The sequence below is a fragment of the Neolamprologus brichardi genome, chromosome 12 (genome assembly GCF_056152115.1).
Source record: "Neolamprologus brichardi isolate AB-2024 chromosome 12, ASM5615211v1, whole genome shotgun sequence".
Classification (NCBI taxonomy): Eukaryota; Metazoa; Chordata; class Actinopteri; order Cichliformes; family Cichlidae; genus Neolamprologus; species Neolamprologus brichardi.
This window is the reverse complement of record NC_142115.1, coordinates 28,804,439-28,822,877: the sequence shown is the minus strand read 5'-3', so window position 1 is coordinate 28,822,877 and position 18,439 is coordinate 28,804,439. Positions and strand designations below refer to the sequence as shown.

At 39.3% G+C, this 18,439-nt stretch overlaps 1 protein-coding gene across 1 annotated transcript; it reads left to right on the top strand.

The window, feature by feature from the left end:
• Window positions 1–1,805: 1,805 nt before the first annotated feature.
• On the top strand, window positions 1,806–4,186 carry gas1a (growth arrest-specific 1a). Its single transcript, XM_006790017.2, has one exon. The coding sequence runs from the start codon at window positions 2,397–2,399 to the stop codon at window positions 3,171–3,173; it is 777 nt and encodes a 258-aa protein (XP_006790080.2). The 5' UTR covers window positions 1,806–2,396; the 3' UTR covers window positions 3,174–4,186.
• Window positions 4,187–18,439: the final 14,253 nt, after the last annotated feature.

Sequence of the window (18,439 nt, the reverse complement as noted above, 5' to 3'; positions counted from 1 at the left end):
GTGTAAATTTGTTGTCACTTGTGAAACAGAAGACTTTTAACTCCAGAAAAAAAACTTTTAAAATGTAATTTTCTTTCCCATGTAGCTATCACATTACCTTACAGTAAAATGGGGGAAAAAAGAGTTATAATTAAAAAGACTAGAGAAGCATTTTACTTTAAAGGGGAAAAAGGCATGCAACTTTTTGTGTAAATGTTGCTTTTCGGGGCTTGCTTTGTTGTTAGCGGCTGCTCAATTAATAAAAGCATGCATGCAGCTTTTCATAGAAGAAAGGTTTAAACTCTCAAACTCTAAAACCTTTATAGCTGTCTTCAAATTTTGGTCTTTATCCATCAGAGTTAAGAAGCCACAGACACTCTTGACTCTTATTTGGAGAACCATTAAGTATTTAAGCAATGAAAACTCCATCACAGAGGAAGCAGAGGTTTCCAGTTATGCCACAAATATCCACCACTGACCAGACTGCAAGGATGTGTGAAGATATTTGTTGTGATTTACATGCAAGTAGAAGCACTCACTGAAAAAAACTACAGCTTGTGTTTCTGCCTACCCACATCTTGATATCTAATTTAAACTATTAAGCTGTTGAAATAAAGGATATGAATAATCAAAACTTGACACAGTCCTCACTAATGACAGAAAAAAGCACAAAATGATCAAGCTGTAACTTCATCACAAAGTTGAACTGATTGATGAAATATGCCTGAGGTTCACATTAATCAGCCAATCAGGTTAAACTGATGTAATTATTCATGTATAACACTGCTAATATAAGAGACCGTCCTCTGATTCATCAGCAAAAAGACTGATATGAGCTAGTGCAATGGCATGATGAAATTTGTCCATAATGAATGATTAGAGTGAATTATGTTCAATGAGGGTCATATTATACCTCAATTAATTTGTACTCAACTGCTCTTCTGAGGGAGAGTTTATAGGATGAAGATGATTAAATCAGTGATGATGCTGCACAGATAATTAGCACTGCAGGCATGGACTTGTTGCATGGCCTATCGATGCTTAGTAGGGGAGTCACGCTGTCATTTCCTCTTATGTGTAGGATATTGTAGCATAAGAAGTTGGGTAAGCTGGGACATTATGATGGTCTGGTGTTTGAAGCACATAAAGGATGCTATCATTACGACCTGCTTGCTTTCCTCTCATTTTCAGCCTCTGGTTTTCTTTTGGAAGAAATAAAAAAATAAATAATAATAATAATAATAAAAACCCTTTAGTGAAATATTGAATTAAACAATATTTCCACTTAAAACTCAGTAACCACTGTTCAAAATTATTTGAAAGAAGTAAATTAGGTACTTTGGTATTATACAGCTTATCTCTGCTGAAATTTATTATCACTTTACAAAGTAAAAGAAACGACACTCTTTGCCCTCTTTGTGTCTTTAAATTGGAATATCTAAATACTGAAAACAATATTTGTTCAGCATATGTCCAAATCTGTTCTCCTTTTTTAATGATGTATTTTATTTTTCTGCATGTCCTAATGGGGAAAAAATCATGGGTACCAATATACTGGAAATTTGAAATGAAAAAGACTAACCAAAGTTGTTGATAACTTCCTTTAGACGCTGCTGTCACGTGATTTTGTAAGTTGAGTGAGCATAAAAAAGGGTCTTAAAATAATTTCCCTGGATAATTGAGAACACCGTTACCTTTACTAAATCTTCTCTCCAAAGCATCAATCTGAAGTTGTTTCCCAAGACCATCTTCCTCCCACCCTCAGCTCCCGTCCACCGCTACGTAGAAACCCTCAAGTGACGAGCCAATGAGAGCCACTTCGCTAATGTATGTAGAGGGGGCTGAATAACCGAAAGACAAATGGTCAAAGGGGAGAGAGTAGAGGACCACTTTGCGACCCACAAGGATTGTTGTTTTCCCCGTGCACTGTTTGTTGGCACTTCCGTGCGCACACGGACTGCTTAAGGACCCGGTGCAGTCCACGTAAGGACACTCGGGACTTCGCTTGGCTTGTTGGTGGAGATCCGCAAGGGAACGCAACGGGGAATCGCTGAGCCCCGAAACACTGCCATGGAGTGAGACGCTGCAGAAACTCTTATGGACAACTTTTCTTTTGCTGTGTATTTTACTTTAAGTAACTGTTTCAGTTTCCATCCCAATCATGTACGGATAACAGATAGTTCGCTCAAGAATCCGGCTCAAGTGGATCAGCACTGACGGGTTTATGGAGCCCGGATTACGCATTGCCAGCCTGTTGAACGCCTACACACGGGCCTATGACACACCATCTGCCTCGGAATAATAACATTATATAATAAAATTCTCCAACGAAGACAATATCCATGGAAGTAGTGTAGAAGTTTCACATATGACACGGCTGTGAGTTTTATCGTTTCTTTTTCTTTGCAGCCATAACAATGGCAAACTGGTACAATGGTGCACTGGTACAGAGCGTCTGCAGAACTGTTTGGCCTCTTGGCTGCTTGATTTTGTTTTTTGGCTACTTATCCTTGGCTTCGCCGTCCCATGGTCGGCGACTGATATGCTGGCAAGCCATCATGAACTGCCAAAGCGAGGCTGAATGCAACTACGCGTACGAACACTACAATCGCGCTTGTCAACCAGTGTTGAGTGGGGAGAAGAAGAAGTGTCCCAGCCACTGCATCGCCTCGCTCATCCAGCTCAATCTGACTAAAAGCGGGCCGGCTCTGGAGGACTGCAGCTGCGGCCGCGATTCGATGTGCACAAATACCAAACGGGCCATAGAGCCCTGCTTGCCAAGGACTACCAGTACCGGTTGCACGGAAGCCCGGCACCAGTGCGAGAGAGACCCTCAGTGCAGCTCGGCAATGCACGAGTATTTGAAACACTGCGGGAAACTTTTCAGCGGGGCAGTGTGCACAAACGCATGCCTAAATGTGATCGCGAACATGCGTAAAATACCGAAGGGTCAGCAGCTGGAAACGTGTGTATGTGATGGCACAGAAAGGGCCATCTGTGAGTTTGTCAAGAACAGCATGAAGGCGTTATGCTTCGAAAGGCCCGATAGATATGAGGCTAGTGGGTCCTACGAAGATGACGAAGACGGGTATCCGGATTATACAGAAGAACCAGAGAGCGGAGCCTCTCTCCCAGCTGCCCAGTATGTTTTGACCCTGCTGCCACCCGTTTTAGCTCTTTTACCCCTCTTTTAATCCCCGTTTCACAAACTGCCCCGTCTATTGTCCGGATAAAAGGCAATCTAAACTTTTGTCACTCCTTGACCTGCTTCTATAGTGAAAGTATAGAGCCTCAAAGATTAAAGGGGAGTGCTTTTGGCGCAAGCAAACCTTCTTTGAAACGAGTTTAAGACTCTGAAAGGATATCAAATCGGGATATTTCTATGCAAATGAGGCCAGAAAGATATCTAAACTCTTTCTCTTATCAAACCACACCACTTATGGCTCTGCAGTTGTGTTTTGTTTGTGTGATAAGCTAAATAGAAATGCCCACTTTCTCTGTCACAGACTGATAGTAAAGTTGTCACAAAAGAGAAAGAGTTGGCTTGTTTTGGTAACAGTATAATGGTATCAGTATAATCAATATATGCTTTGCACTGCCAATCTTTTTGTGTGCGTGTGTGTGAACATATTTTAGGACAGGCCATTGCCCCTTGGCATCAGGCTGATTCATTTGATTTACACATATTTAATGTTGGAATCCAGTGTAAATAGATTAGGTGTTAAAGTAAAGCTGTAGCCTAATTTATTACATACCACCTAGTTACATCCAAATCACCATCATGTGAATAAACACAGAGAATTCCAGCTTTAAAGGGAAGTTTTTTTTGTTTTTCTTTGACTGAATATAGTGTACATTGTATATATTTGTATAGCCTATATAGATTTTTCCCCCCAGAGAATCTTATATGTTTTAGGCGATGAGATGATTTATTCACTGTTTATAGCCCAGAGAAAGAAATGTCTAAATCCACTGTATGACTGCCTTAATGATATACCTTTATAGAAGGCATAAAGGAAACTTGAAGATATCATTCTTGACTGTGAGTGTTAATTTTGCAACATTACTTCCTATACGGTATTGTGCCTTAACTCAGATAAAAGTGACATGGAGTCTGATGACCATTATCACACAATTCTTTGATTAGTATCAGATTGAACAGTAACAAAATCCACTATGAAAAGAGAAAAGTATCAGTTTTTTTTTTTTTAAAAACAATCCCCAGATGACACCTCTCCACCTTTAAGTTACATCAGTTTGGAGTGACTTGCTTTATACCTACTTTTCTGTAATAAGTAAATAAAATTTTTATTTTGCACAGTGGTATTTTTATTTCTATAAATCCTTTTCACCTTTGCATAATAATAATAATAAAGGTTGAAAGGGCACATTTTGATTATAGATTGATCTATAGCTACATACGTTGCTATTAAGAAGCTGTATTCAGTTTATTTGGTATAATAATAAAATGTTAAGTGATTTGGTAAAAAAAAAACCCTCAGGGCTGTGGTTGAGCTGATTCCATTTTTGTTTTAAGATTTTTGTCTCATAACAGTGATCAAACCTTAATAGTTTCATTTTAAACCCAAATGCAACTGTGAAACAAACCTACATTTCCCAACTTCAGTTTGTGAGATGACGGTAAACTCAACTAAATGCAGGCCAGCTTCTTCTGCTGACTGATAGTCTAATGACCTGCTATGTCTTGATTTAGCTGCCTGTTGTCAAAAGCAACTGTCGCTATAAATCAACAAAACACCCTCTCCCTCCAACAACACCCGAGGCCACTAAACTCAGGTGTCAGAATTTACTGGCTGTTAAAATCACAGTCTATATTCTTTTTTTCTACTAAGGACAGTCATATGATTTTTTTTAGATTAGCGTTATATTCAAGCCTGAGCATTGCTTAAAACTAACATGTTACCATATCAGAAACATTGACTATTACGCTGTTGTTATTTTTTATTTAAAGTCATGTCATTGTGACATTACTGGCATATTTAAGTCATGTAGCGAAAGTGTACTGACTATTCATTAATTAGCTGCAGTTCCACAAAATTAACAGAAATTATACTTATTGACCTTTAAATTTGAATATCACATGTGTTATGTGCTCAATTATCATTAGTAGTAGTACTATCTGCAGAAATATTTTTTGCAAGAGATATTGCAGATCTGCCACGCCTCTCCGGTCAGCTTTGGGTAACTTTAAATCAATGATTTGCTGCAAAATGTTTTATTAGAGGGGGGACAAGGGTACTCTAGCTGAATGGATGGAGGAGAAGTCGAGTGGCATCTTTGTCATGGAAATGTTAAGCACATAATAGTTGGGTAGCACAATGGGGAGGCACTTCATTCTTTCAGGCTGGCTTGACACCTCTGGAGAGCCGAACGACGGGGAAGCATGTGGGAACGATCTGCTGCCGCTTGGGTCTCAAACCTCCACTGTAAGAAGAACAGCAGAAGAAGAAAACACATGACAAGCCTAGTGAGGGGTGTTTTATCTTGAATATGCATGTAATGTGCCCTGTGTATTTTTGAAGATGTTTTTTAATTTAATTTTTTACCTGCTTTGTTTACTTTGATACCTAAGCTTTAAGTAAATTACAAGAATACAGCACATTAATGCAAGAAAAGATTACTTGCAATATTTTAAATATTGCAGAAGAAAAGTAACATTAGGCAGAAAAAATATGCTGTCTATATATTTGCTGCTTGCAAAGAGTTCCCCAGATCCCATAGCGCCTAAACGAAATACCTTGTCAGTTTCTTGCAGTGCTGGTAATGTGATCCACCGTGCATGAAGCTTTCCAGGCAGGAGAATAGCTCTGTAGCCCAGCCTGTCCTCCCCTCCTCCTCCTCCTTGTCTTTCTTTTGCCTCTCGCATTTGTTCAGGCAGTTTCAGCACTTAGAAAAGGCGCAGCATGCGTTGATTAGGCTATAATAATGTGCAGTGTGTGTGAATGGATGAATGAAGTGCAAAAAATCTCACGAAACTTGCCTGCTTGTCAGAAAATGGAAGTGATGTACGACAAGGGCTTGAATATATTTCATAGTGTTCAGCTCACAAGCCAAGGTTTATTTATTTTTTCTGTGGTTTTAAAGGATTATTGTAGTTAAACTAAATAAATTAACCAGCCACAAAAAGTGCCTCAGAAATGGAGAGTTATCACAGCTGATTCTGTCGTTAAACACTCCTCTCTTGCTCTCTGTCGTCCTCAGCATACGTAGAGCAGAGTGTGTGTGTGTGTGTGTGTGTGTGTTGGGCGTGGGGTGGTGGTGGTTTTGGGTTTAATTTACAAACTGTGGCTGTTTGTGTTCCAGCTCTTTGAGAATGTGTAAGGTATCTCTGCCATCAACTTTGCTTCAGTGAGCTCAGTTCACTTCCAAGCTCTGTTTCTTTGGCCTCTTGAACAAAACGGCCCACACTACACCCCATGCAGATCACTTCGCCCCTTCACCTCATGCTTATCACAGCACAATGTTTACAAGGAGCAAGTCTCTCAACCACTGATGCTGGAGATTTGATGTTTGGCTGCCTTTAATAGAACTGATAATAATTCTTTTATATATATATATATATATATATATTACTGTTATGTTGTTTTTCTTCCTAGTTTTTTTCTACTGTTTTAGCAATAAGTTTCCACATTGAATTAAAAGAAGTCTTTATAACTCTTAGGGATATATATACATACATACACATGACCTTAAGTCAACTTTTCCTAGCAGTGTTTTCAGTTGATTCTTGGCACCGGTTGTGTTTTTTCATGGAGAGATAAATGGAAAACCTGCATGCAGCCTGTTTAGTTTTACCTTTAATAACCCTAAATCAAAAACAAGATGTGTCAATGGGTGGGTTTTTTTTTTTAACAACTCTTTCGGTCTTTCCAAAAAGGTTTGGAAGGGCTAAAGTGTATCCTTCCTTCTTTTTTTTTTTTCAACACTGACTGTATTCCAACAAATTCCCGGTAGTTAAAATCCATAAAAGTGCCGGTACCTGTAAAAGTCCTAGTGCCTGATTTTAACATCAATTAAAAACCATTGCTTAATGCCTTTTAAAACCTTGAAGCGGGGTCTTCCCTCCGGATGTTCCCTCACCATTTTTCTCAGAGGCATTTGGTTTGGCCTTGGCTCCATACAGGTTTGTGCAAAAAGTGATGTAAAAATGACTGGACAGTTGGAATGGCTGAGACAGAGGAGGAGGCACTGAGATGGAAAGTTCATTTGAAAGGATTTGGAAATAATCCCTTGAAGTTACCAAAGGGTATCTGATGGAGTGGACTCCACCTTGACTTCCCTCTGTGCTACAGCCAAAGCTTAGGCATTTGCTAAAAAGATGGTTTAAAATAGGTGTTAGTTGTTCCCTTTTCATCCTTACTTGGAATTTGTTTTTGTGTTGTAAGTTATTTCAGCTCTCCTGGTTATGCTCTCCTCTTTGCCTTTGGTTGGGGATTCTCTAAATTCAAGTTCTTTTCGGGAGACGCCAGTCACATAGCATAGCAAAGATCATTGATTTTGCATCTCTCTCGTTAGCTGTGTTGCTGATGCCAGGAGACTTTCAGGAAACCCTTGTTATTTTTCTCTGTTCTATTTCAGCTGCCACTTTGATTTCATCATGCAAGACCTCTGCTGAGTTCACAACCCTTTGAAATGAGAAAAAGGCCTGTAATCCAGTTACTCAAGCTGCCGCGCAGCTCCTTGGGTCCTGAGAGAAAACCTGCAGCACTAATCCCACTGTCACCAAGAGAACGCCTTGCTACCTGAGTGTTTGTGGCAGCCATTTGATATATTCACTGTTTAATATGTTGCTGTTGAGGGTCTCTAAAAGAAGGTCACAAAGCGTTTCACACTGGTTTTGTTAGTTGTACTGCAGTAGGTATAAGGCTGGTGTAGTGTCGGAAAAATCTAAAAGATGATGCAAAAGAAAAAAAAAACCCTTAGTGGTTTAGCTGCAAAAGAAAAGAAAGCCACTGGATGGTTTCAGTGTGTTTTTAAGGCTTGAAGGGCTTTGAACACAACTTACATCCACTGAGAGTATGCAATGAATAAAAAAATCCAAATACCTATGTATTCAACAGGACTGATAAGATTTTGAAGGCATCCTAAAATGTCTTCGAATCAACATTTGATTACAATGAAACAATGAAATGTTCATGGTTTTTGTAGAGGAAGTGAGTCACTGTCAAAGCAAAGTCGTAAAGTAGCATAGAGTGAGTATACCAATGTTGTTACTTTGTAAAAAAAAAAACCTGCTTTGGATATGGTATTACTACTAAGTCTAGACATAACGTGAGCAAACATTAGTGTTTGGACACTGACAAAACGAAATAAAATATTCGAAAAGTAGTCTCTTGCCACACGTATAGTCAGAAAGTCCTCACAAGAAATCAGCAGCTGTCATTTCAACATTTATTTGCAAATGAAAAAGCTCTAAAAGTAATATCAAGTATCTCAGAAGAAAAGTCCATACATGGTTATAGGACGTATGCAATCGAGAACCCTTGATAAGATAAAATTTAAATCAGTGCTGGACTGTCCAAACCTGTAGTTCCCTGAATAGCCACTTGAGGCTGGCTTCAAATCTCCCAAATATTTGGGGGGTTCGCCACTTTGGGTGACAAGTTGGTGCTGACACAAGTGGCCGAAGCCGATAGGTGCACCTCAGCTAACTCAAGTCAATGAACTTCACCACTTTACTTCACCAGCATTCACACAGCCTATTGGATGATTCCTCCAATAGGCTTGTGGCCTATTGGAGGAATCATCTTAGACTTAACATGATTGGTTGTCTGTGCAGTGCATCTGTATGCTTTGTGGATGTGCCTTAGTAATTTAGGTTACCCGCATTATCTGATAACTTAGCCCTTCTCACATCCAAATATGGTTCCTTTGGGTTATCAAATACACAAGCTACTGGTATCCATGAAGATAAAGCTGGGTCTTCAAAATTAGAGTGAAGTGGGTGATGTCAAGATGGTTACATCCACCTTTTATATGCTGTGTATTGGAACACATTCAAGTGCATTGTAGCCAAGCCTTATAGAGTTGTTAATAAAACTAAATCTGATTTTCTTTTCTGCCTATCTGGAAAGGCTTCTGTGTCTAACTGTGTCTGGAAAGCAGCTTAAAGCAATGTTGATTTATAATTTATTTTGGGCATTCTTTTGTTATCTGAACAGTTCTGGAAACAAATGATCATCAACTGTCCTCAAATATACTGTGGTTTGTGGAGTTAATTACTCGGTAATAGCCCTCTAGTTGACACATTTAACAGTTTACTACTATCTGTTTGTATGGCTCCAGTGGCCCTTCAGCTTTCTTCAGCTAGCGGGTCCAGCTGCTCTGCAGGCTAGGGGGACGTTCCTTGCTTGTTCACACATCACTGGAGGAGCTGAAGTGTTTGCCTTTCACTTTGACCACAACACAAACAACTTGACCCACAAATAAACATAACACAAGGCAGAGGCCACAAGTGCAGCAGGACACAGTCCAAGAAGCACTGAGACAACGAGTCAGCGCTGGCTCTGTTTGCCTGCTTGTCTTTTTGTTTACACACGTGTAGGTGGGGTGTGTATGCAGATATTTTCATTTGCAACCAACAGTGTGTCTCTTAGTGGAAGTATGCTGGAGGAAATCATAATCTTCAGTTTCCTAGTTAAATAGAGAGGTTTTTCATATTTTTTTCCCTTGCATGATTATCCATTCCTCCAAACACACCCTCAAGCTATGCACTTTTTAGGGGCCTCCACAATTTACGGAAGAAGCGGAGACAGGGAGAGGAAAGGGGGGATGGGCGGGGACTAGAGTGGAAAATACAAAACTTGCTGACACGGGGCATAACTTAATTTCCACGGTAGGGGGACAGCTGTGCAGTGTAATCTGCCATGGCAGCCCATTCAGACTTCAATGGCAGGCTTGACCCGCCAAGGAAAACTCAAACTGCAGCTAGCCCCTTCAGAATGAAGGAGGTGGTGACCGGGCCACCATTTATGGGCTTGTCTTAAAGAAACATACCCTTCTCACTTGTTATTGATAACACCCCATATACTCTCACGGCACACACACACGTGCGCGCACGCAAACACACATAAGTTGGAGGGATTCTTATCTCTAGCAACATCTTAGAAGGCATGACACGTGAAGATTTAGGAATGCAACAGTGTCTGAAGTTGTTTTCCTGCAGAGAAATCGCTGCTTCCTATGTATCCACACTTGTAGTAGAAGTGTATTCATTTTTTTCCTTATTGCCACAAGCTTTTTGTGCATGGTGTTGTGGGTATGTCTGAATGAGGCTGTGAGGAATTTTAGTGTAAAAAATTATGTGAAGTTTGTCTGACAGACAGACATTTAAGAGACCGATGAAACCTTCACTGAAAAGGTCTTTTGACACAGTTCCCTTTCAAAGTCCCATCTACATAGTCATATCCATTCTAGTGGATGTCTGAAGCAGAGTGGAGTTCTGACTGGAGCTTTACTTTTTTTCTAAAAGAAGTAGTGCTATATTAAATCTTATGTTCTACCAGGATGTTAGGGGACTCTGGCCACCAAAGTGTTTTTCGCCAGCTGAAAACACGAAGAAAATGTCCTGCTGAGAGCACTTTAGTGCTTTGGAGCCACACATGTTTTTCAGCTGAGACATGTTTGCTGCTGTGATGCTGAGTATCAGCGAAGGTAATGTAATGTCAGAGGCTGACTGACAAGAAAATAACAAGTGTGGAGAGCTTAGCACAGGCAAGAATCTTATCACATTAACAAAGCTTCCATTGCAATCCACTCTTTGCTTGAAAGATATAGGCCAAGCAATTAATCAGGACATTTTAATAATACAATAAATATCAGTTACACCCGTAAGACCCATCAGTGACAGTAGACTTTGGAAGTATTTTTTTAATGCAATTAAAATAGACAGAGATGGACTTTATTTAAGAAAATTTACTATATCAGACATAATCAATTTTAGAGAGAAACACCATCATCTTGACTGGGAAGCAGTTGTTTTCAGTGATTTGACTTTAGTGGGACAGTTTGTGTGACCATAGTTGTTCAAACCCACAGTGACGTGGCAAAAAACTGATTTTTATACCAATTTTTATGGTTTCAAAGCCAATATATGGTCCTACTCTGGAAAATGATGCCTCTGCTAACAAAGCACAAATATACATCACAGAATATATAAACAGGAAATCTGCTTTCACACTGAAATGAATAATGAGGCTGTTGCTTGGGAGTTGTGAGGAGTTAATAGTTTGGCAGTGGAAGTCAATAGGGGCTGGGGTCTCACTCCATTAAGCTGACCCCCAGGGCCACGTATTCATCCCTCACACATTCATTTCCTCTTTTATACTCCCCCTCTTTTCACAGAGGGGTGAAGGCGGCGGTGTGAGCGCATGCAGAACAACCTCGGTACAGACTGTAGGTCATAAATATATTGTTCAGAGTGAGTTGATGTGGTTTTGTTAACTAGAACACAAACAGGAGGCTTCAGAGTAATTAATGCAAAACCAGGCATAGGACAAAGGGAGCCATGAAAGGTAGTGATGGTATATAAGCTTAAAAATATATTTCTTTTATATAACATCCAATATCTCAGAAGTATCACGATGCATTTTAGCTTCTTGATATGTTTATTTTGTCTGCATACAAACAATTCTCAGTGAAAATAAATTCTTATTTATCCAACAGATTAGTGAAATGATCCATATAAGCTCAGTGTGTCACTGAAAACACAGGGTTTGATCTCTTTTCTTCCTGTTGTGCTTCCTGCAGAGGCATTTGTAAACATCTTCAAGTGAAATCCCAAGAGCAAACACACCCAAAAGCCTTCAGCAGGCTGCACTTCACCCCAGCTCAAAGAGGTTCAGAGCAGAGGACGTCTCTGTTTGAAGTCCAACAAGTGGCAGCAAAAGAAGTGCCGTGTATAACTTGGAACAGGAAGCTATTATTCGATTTAAAGGGAAATGTACAAAGTAAACAAACGGGGATTTTTTTTGGTTTTTGTTTTGTTCTTAAACTTCTTATTAACGTCCACACCACTATCATCTCATTTTAAAAAAAATGAGTCATACGGCACTGATATCTCTTCCCGTAGTTCAAACTCAAATTGTGTCCTGAAGGTATAAAAACAGAGAAAAGACGATGAGTCTGCAATAAACTGGGTTCACATGAGTTAAACACATAATGGTGTGCAAATGCTGTAAACACAATGGTCTGCTTTACCAAACCAACTGAGGGCACGACTGGTCATTCAGGGTCATTAATAGAGCACTCTTTGTTCTTCAGTTCATGATGTAACAGGAAGGTTTTCAGATGTGTCTTCATTGTTTTGGCGTTCATTTGAGTTGTTCTCCATGTGTTTAGGGTAGTGCACTCGTGAAGCTTGTTAACCTGCTTCAACATAATAGAAGCACTCACAACAAAGCAACGCTAAAGCATGAAGGGTTACAGACAAGATAATCCTCATTTGCAGCAAGGCAGTCCAAGCATTGGAAATATGCAGAAACATATGGTGAATGCATAAATGCACAAACGGTTATGAACTTTGAAAGTAAACTGGTCACGCAGGTAAAAGTAACATAACAAAAAGCTAGAACTGTTCTACCACGGTTCGTTTCTTGGCTCATTTTAAGGCTTTTTCTCATCACACGGAAATCCAGATTAGCAGCTCCCTAGTGAAGACAGAAAGCTGACTGAGTCTTTTCCTGAGCTGCTCATATGTCATGTTAAGGACACAGCAGAAACGGCAGGAGGAGGCGGGGCATCCAATGGAGAGTAAAGCAAGAAACAAAGACGTGTGTGTGCGTGTGCACGTGTGCGTTTGTGTGTGTGGGTATGTGCGTGCATGCTTTGGGGGAGGGTATTGCTGGGAAAGCCAGATTGAGAGGGAAAGTGAAAAGGCATGGAAGTGTGAGTTTTTGTTAGTGAGACAGAAGCATTACATAAAACAAGAAAGGCTCTTGTTTTGTGTGAAACCACAATTAGTTTTTACATTTCACATGAATTGTGAATTGTTACTTCTAGGATGATTTTGTTATTCGTGAGGAAGCTCTTTCCCTTTTTTCCACATTTTTTTTTAAACACTGTGGTAACCTGAGCTGCATCTGTGTGTTCATTCAGTATGGAATATAAGCGCATTTCTCAAAATGTGAAACTATGTTAAACTAACTATATCTTCTAAGACAAAGCACTACACATGAAAAATGCCCCAATTTAACAGGTAAAATAAGTCTTTGATTACGTGGCCTTCCCGTAATGCCAAAAATCATGAAACCGCTAACTACTGGGTTTTTTTCAAATGTGTTTTTTTTATGTGTAATGAGATGATAATGTTATTTCAAGACTGAGGCCCCTGGTGCGGATTAAACAAACAGCAGGAAACAGTTCAGAGCTGGCGGCACTCAAGGTAGACACTCCGTTAAACCTCCGAGAGGGCAAAATCCACTGTAGCCCTCCAACCCTCTACTTAAAAAAACACATTACCTGAACACACATGTCACACGATTAAAACAAAAATAAAAGTAGCTTGTGGCTCCACTCTAGCAGGAGAAAAATGTTCATTTTAAAGCTGCTTTTGAAATTAAATGTATAACATGCTTTCATATTTGTCCATAAATATATTGCTAAATCTTGTACGGTTGTGAAAAAAACGGATTCCCAGACACTAATTGAGACTAAAAAATGTTCTCAGATTTAATGTTCATTTGCAAAAACAATTTCGCACAGCACCAGCCACGTGCTCCTGCGAAAACTCAAAATCTTACCAAGTATATTTGTCTTATTTCTAGTCAAAATATCTCGTTACACTTAAAATAAGACAAAATCGGCTACAAAGCAACAATCTAGGAAGATATATGAACTTGTTTCAAGACAGTGAATCTTGAAACTAGAGAAAAACTAGATAATTTTCACTTGTTTCTTTGGCAGATTTTTTTTCACTTAATACAAGACATTTTACCTTGAAATAAGTAAAAAAAAAAAAAAAATCTGCCAATGAAACAAGTGAAAATTATCTAGTTTTTCTCTAGTTTCAAGATTTTGAGGTAAGATTTGCAGTGCTCTCATTAACAGCTAAGGTAGCTGCTATTATAATACTGAACAAACTTTAGGAGGATTTCAGACATAATTAATTGTGAAAACCTGGGAGTGAGAAAGAGTTGGATTTTAGTATATGTAAATAATGGATTTTGACTTGCAACAAAAGTCTCTGCGAAGGTCTCCCATGGCAACTCCTCAGTATTATTATCATCATAGTTTATGATGTGATCCGTGTACGATATGCCCAGGATCGTGTTGTTTGTGCAGTGTTGTAGTCTTGCACTAATTTGTCTTTTGTCAATTTGTCTTTTGTCAAAGACAAATTAAGATTTCTGACAGAGAGTAAGTATTTAAACTGGTTCACGGGATACAATTTCTAAGTTGGAACTAGATGTTCACTATCGTACTTGGTGTTTGTCATCGGTTCGGTTTTCTCTTTCCTTATTTTCATCCCAAACTTTACAGATGTTTGAGGTCGAGTCTGACATCAGTTCCCACTCTTGTTCAGTTTTGGCCATTTTAGCAACATCATCAGGAGACCACAAGTTGGTGATTTGCCCTTCCCTTGCTAGTAGGGCTGTGTGATCTTCCAGGGTTTCTGCCACTATCCTTTCCAGGAAGATGTTGAACAATGTAGATGAGAGCATACAGTCTCGTCGAACACCAGCTGACTTCATGGTGGGTCTACAGTAACAAATAATTTACATTCTATACTGTAAAGCACAGTGCTGGCAGAGTCGGTGGTCTATCTTTTCAATAACAAAACTACGCAGCCGGCCCAGGGCTGTAACAATAACATTAAACATACAGCGTGGAATCCTCCATCGAGCTCTAGAAGCATGTTTATGACCACCACAGGTTTATTGTAGGGTTTCCTCTTGTTAATGTGAATGCTCGCTGCACTGAGGAGTCCAACACTTTGTTAACATCTGGTAATTTGTTCCAAGGAAACAAATGTCTTTCAAACTATAGAAACTTTGACTGAAATGATGATGGTAATCCCAGTGCCCAGGGTCCAGCCTTCCAATGCACTTCCTCTGCAGCAGCTTCCCCTGATGCATTTGATTATGGTCCAGCAAGCACTCAGCTTTATTTATTTTGCATTTGCTTTTTACTGACAGTGACTGTGGCTGTTATTTTTTTAATTTATAAAATCATCCATCTGCTTTACATGAGAATTGACTGCAACGTTTATGTGCTTTCTCTTTCTTCTTCAGGCCTGCATAAATCCATACTCAACTCTGTATATTAGTTCTGATTGAAGTATATCAGTATAGTCTTTATCATGTTGATTGTACAGTGCTTTGTGAACACATGTCTGAGAAAAGTGCTCCATAAATAGAATTTCATTTCTTTACTTACAATGTGATCAAAATATGACAGAATTACATAATGGCAGCATTTTTAGGAGTCAGTGTCAATATGAAGATCTATGAGAAAACATGATGCAGTATCTGCATGACAGTGGAAAAAAATATCCCCGTCTAACTCCAGGCAAGAATGCTAGTCATTTCTCAAAATGTCATAATTTCCAGAAAATATATGGAAATAGGAAAGCAATATAGACATATACGCTTCTATAAGACAATCAGATAACCCTGTACATTATCAAGCGACTGTCAGCTGAATTAAGTCAGTGGCATCTATCTTAGGCACTCATGTTTTTGAGAATGCCAAAGTTGTTTGAAACAGGTGATAAGACGTCCCCGAAGCGCTCCAGAGAAGCAAATATTTCTTCCCTCTCTCTCTCAAATAGGAATAGATATTGTTTCCCTTCAATTCCACAGTGCAGCTTCAAATACCCGCCACATTTGTCTATTGTTCTGAAAGCCCGTGGACTCCTCTACTAAAAACAACTATTACAACGCTTGTGTCAAGCTTGTGGTCGGGTTCAAAAATTAATTTAGCTGGCGTGGTCCGACGTGGCAACACAGTAGAGAATTATAGACTTCTGTTTGACTTTGAGCCACATAAGTATTTACTGAGACAGTCAAACAACCCCCTCCCCCAAACTGGATTTGTAGAGAGAAGGATATAAATATTTAGATTAGTGTCTGACCTACGGCTGCACCTCAGGCAGAAGTCTGAGAGATTGCATCATTTATGCTGTAAAGCTATTTTTTCACAGTTTGACTTGAACAATCAGGATAAAGTTAAGGCAGTGTTGCTGCAGCAGTAAAATATCTTTCTCAATGCTTTATTACAAGCGTTCCAGTGGAATTTATGAACCAGATAATCAGTTCCAGATTTGCAATGCCAACCTCTGGGGAAAAAAAAGAAAAGTTTGTTTATTTGCAAAATGAAAATGGCACCCTTTTGATTTGGAGACATACAGCCCCCTCCCCCTGACCCCTCACCCCCCAAATTATTAGCTGTGAAGTACGACCACAACACAATTTGGGAGATTCTCATTTGTGCGCCTCACTTTCTGTGCTTTTCTTCACTCATTTGTTTGGTGCCTCCTTGTTGGCAGCCTAGCTGAATAAATTAAGCATTCCGTCTGATTCTGCACGCAAGTTTCGTAACTTTTTTTGTTCCCCCCCGATTAACGCTTGAAACGAAAAAGGGTGCCGTTTCATATCCTCTTCACACCGAACCATCTTTGCCTGAAGCAGCAAATTATCATGGCTTTGAGAAGAACTGACTCATTTCTCTGTGCCCGTTTCAGTTTACAACTGCCCCTGAATGGCGTATCAGCTTCCACTGGGTACTTGGCCTTTGTTCGGAGAAAAGGAAACAACAGCTGTTGCTTTCACAGGATTTTGTAACCCCAAGTCCTTGGAAAGAAAAAAAAAACTCCCTTTTTTAAAAATTTGAACAAAAAAAGCAAAAAATCCCCTTGCCAAGGAAACGGCTCCAAACTGACCCCACCAGTTAGACCTTTGTCTCCTTTTCTGACACCTACAAACTTTATTTTATGGAAAAGAAATACAAAAAGAATATACAGTAACTGTACATGTTTTGAATGTCACACAGGACATTTAACGAAGAAAATAGCCCAATTTACCATTTTGTTTTTTTCTTGCAACATAATAATAAACATTAAGCATGAATCAAAAAGACAATCTCTGAAAAATGATTATTATCTTAGACTTGTAGATGAAAGTTACTCTTTTTTTCTATTTGTTTTCCATATGGGGACACTCACATGGAAATTATTGTGTTCTCTCTGTGCAGAGAGGAGGGGGTGGAGAGGCAGGAAAACTCACAGGTTGAGCTCCTTCTTTCACCTGTCTCATTATTAGCGGTGATGAAGGACAGAGTCAGAATTCCCTCCAATTATTCTGTCTGTGTGCTGCCTCTTTCTCTGTGTCCACCTGTTGACAGAGCTGTTAAATGAGTCCCGGCCAGGAATGTTAATCATAGAATCTGACAAGCTGCTGAAGATTTGGCCTTCAGCCTCTCAGTGGGCCTCTCAGACAGGTGGCTCTGTCACACTGGAGCAAAACTTCTGACAACTTCATTTGAAATCTTAATTTTGTGGCTCATACTCCCAATGAAATGTGCAACAGTCATCGATAAAGACGGCAACAAAGTCCAACACATATTGATTTACAATTCATTATAAATAAACTTATAAATATGTAACATCCCTTTTTTTTAATCCGAGGTTCACATTCCCAAAAATAGCCCTGAAGACCAATTAAAAACATCTGTAATAGAATACCTAAATGTGGAAATAAAATAAACAAAAACGTCGAAGTTAATTTAAAAAGAGTAATGTACTTTGCAATTGTGTCTCGGGTTTGAGGAGAATAAAAGACTGTTCTTCATTCACTCCCTGGAAGGCTGGGACTGTTTTTTCTTTTCACCATAAATCAGTAAAATCGAGCAAAACAAAAGATAATTAATGAATTAACAGAAAACCTTCACTTCCAAATTCTATTTACTATTATTAACTCTAATGTAATATGTAGTTTCATTAACTGTAGTGTGTAACACTGTAGAGAAACATCCTCTGATTCATTTGTTTGTGGTTTGGCTATCAGAAGAAGTGTGAAGAGCTGATGATCTTTTATACAACCTGGGAACCTGTAACTTGTTTGTGTTGCGGTAGACTATAATAAAATTGTGATGAAATGCAACATCTGTTTTTTTTGTGCCAGCTAACAAGACATGTGGCATGTCACAATGAGGGCTGCAGCTGGATGATTGAATTGTAGGATGAGGTTAGTTGGACATTTTCATCATGTATCTGAAACAGCCTCAGGGCAGACGCGATCATCATCAAACAAAACACAAGCTAATTGCAGAGCATTATAGGGCAGGTTGAGTAGCAGAGCTGTTTGAAGTGTGTGTTTTTCTGTGTGTGTGTGTGTGTGTGTGTGTGTGCACGTGAGTACACGCACTTGCTCTCTCCTCATTTTAGGGGTAAACCACAATGTTTAATCTTAACATTAGTACCTCTTTAGCAGGCATGAAGCCA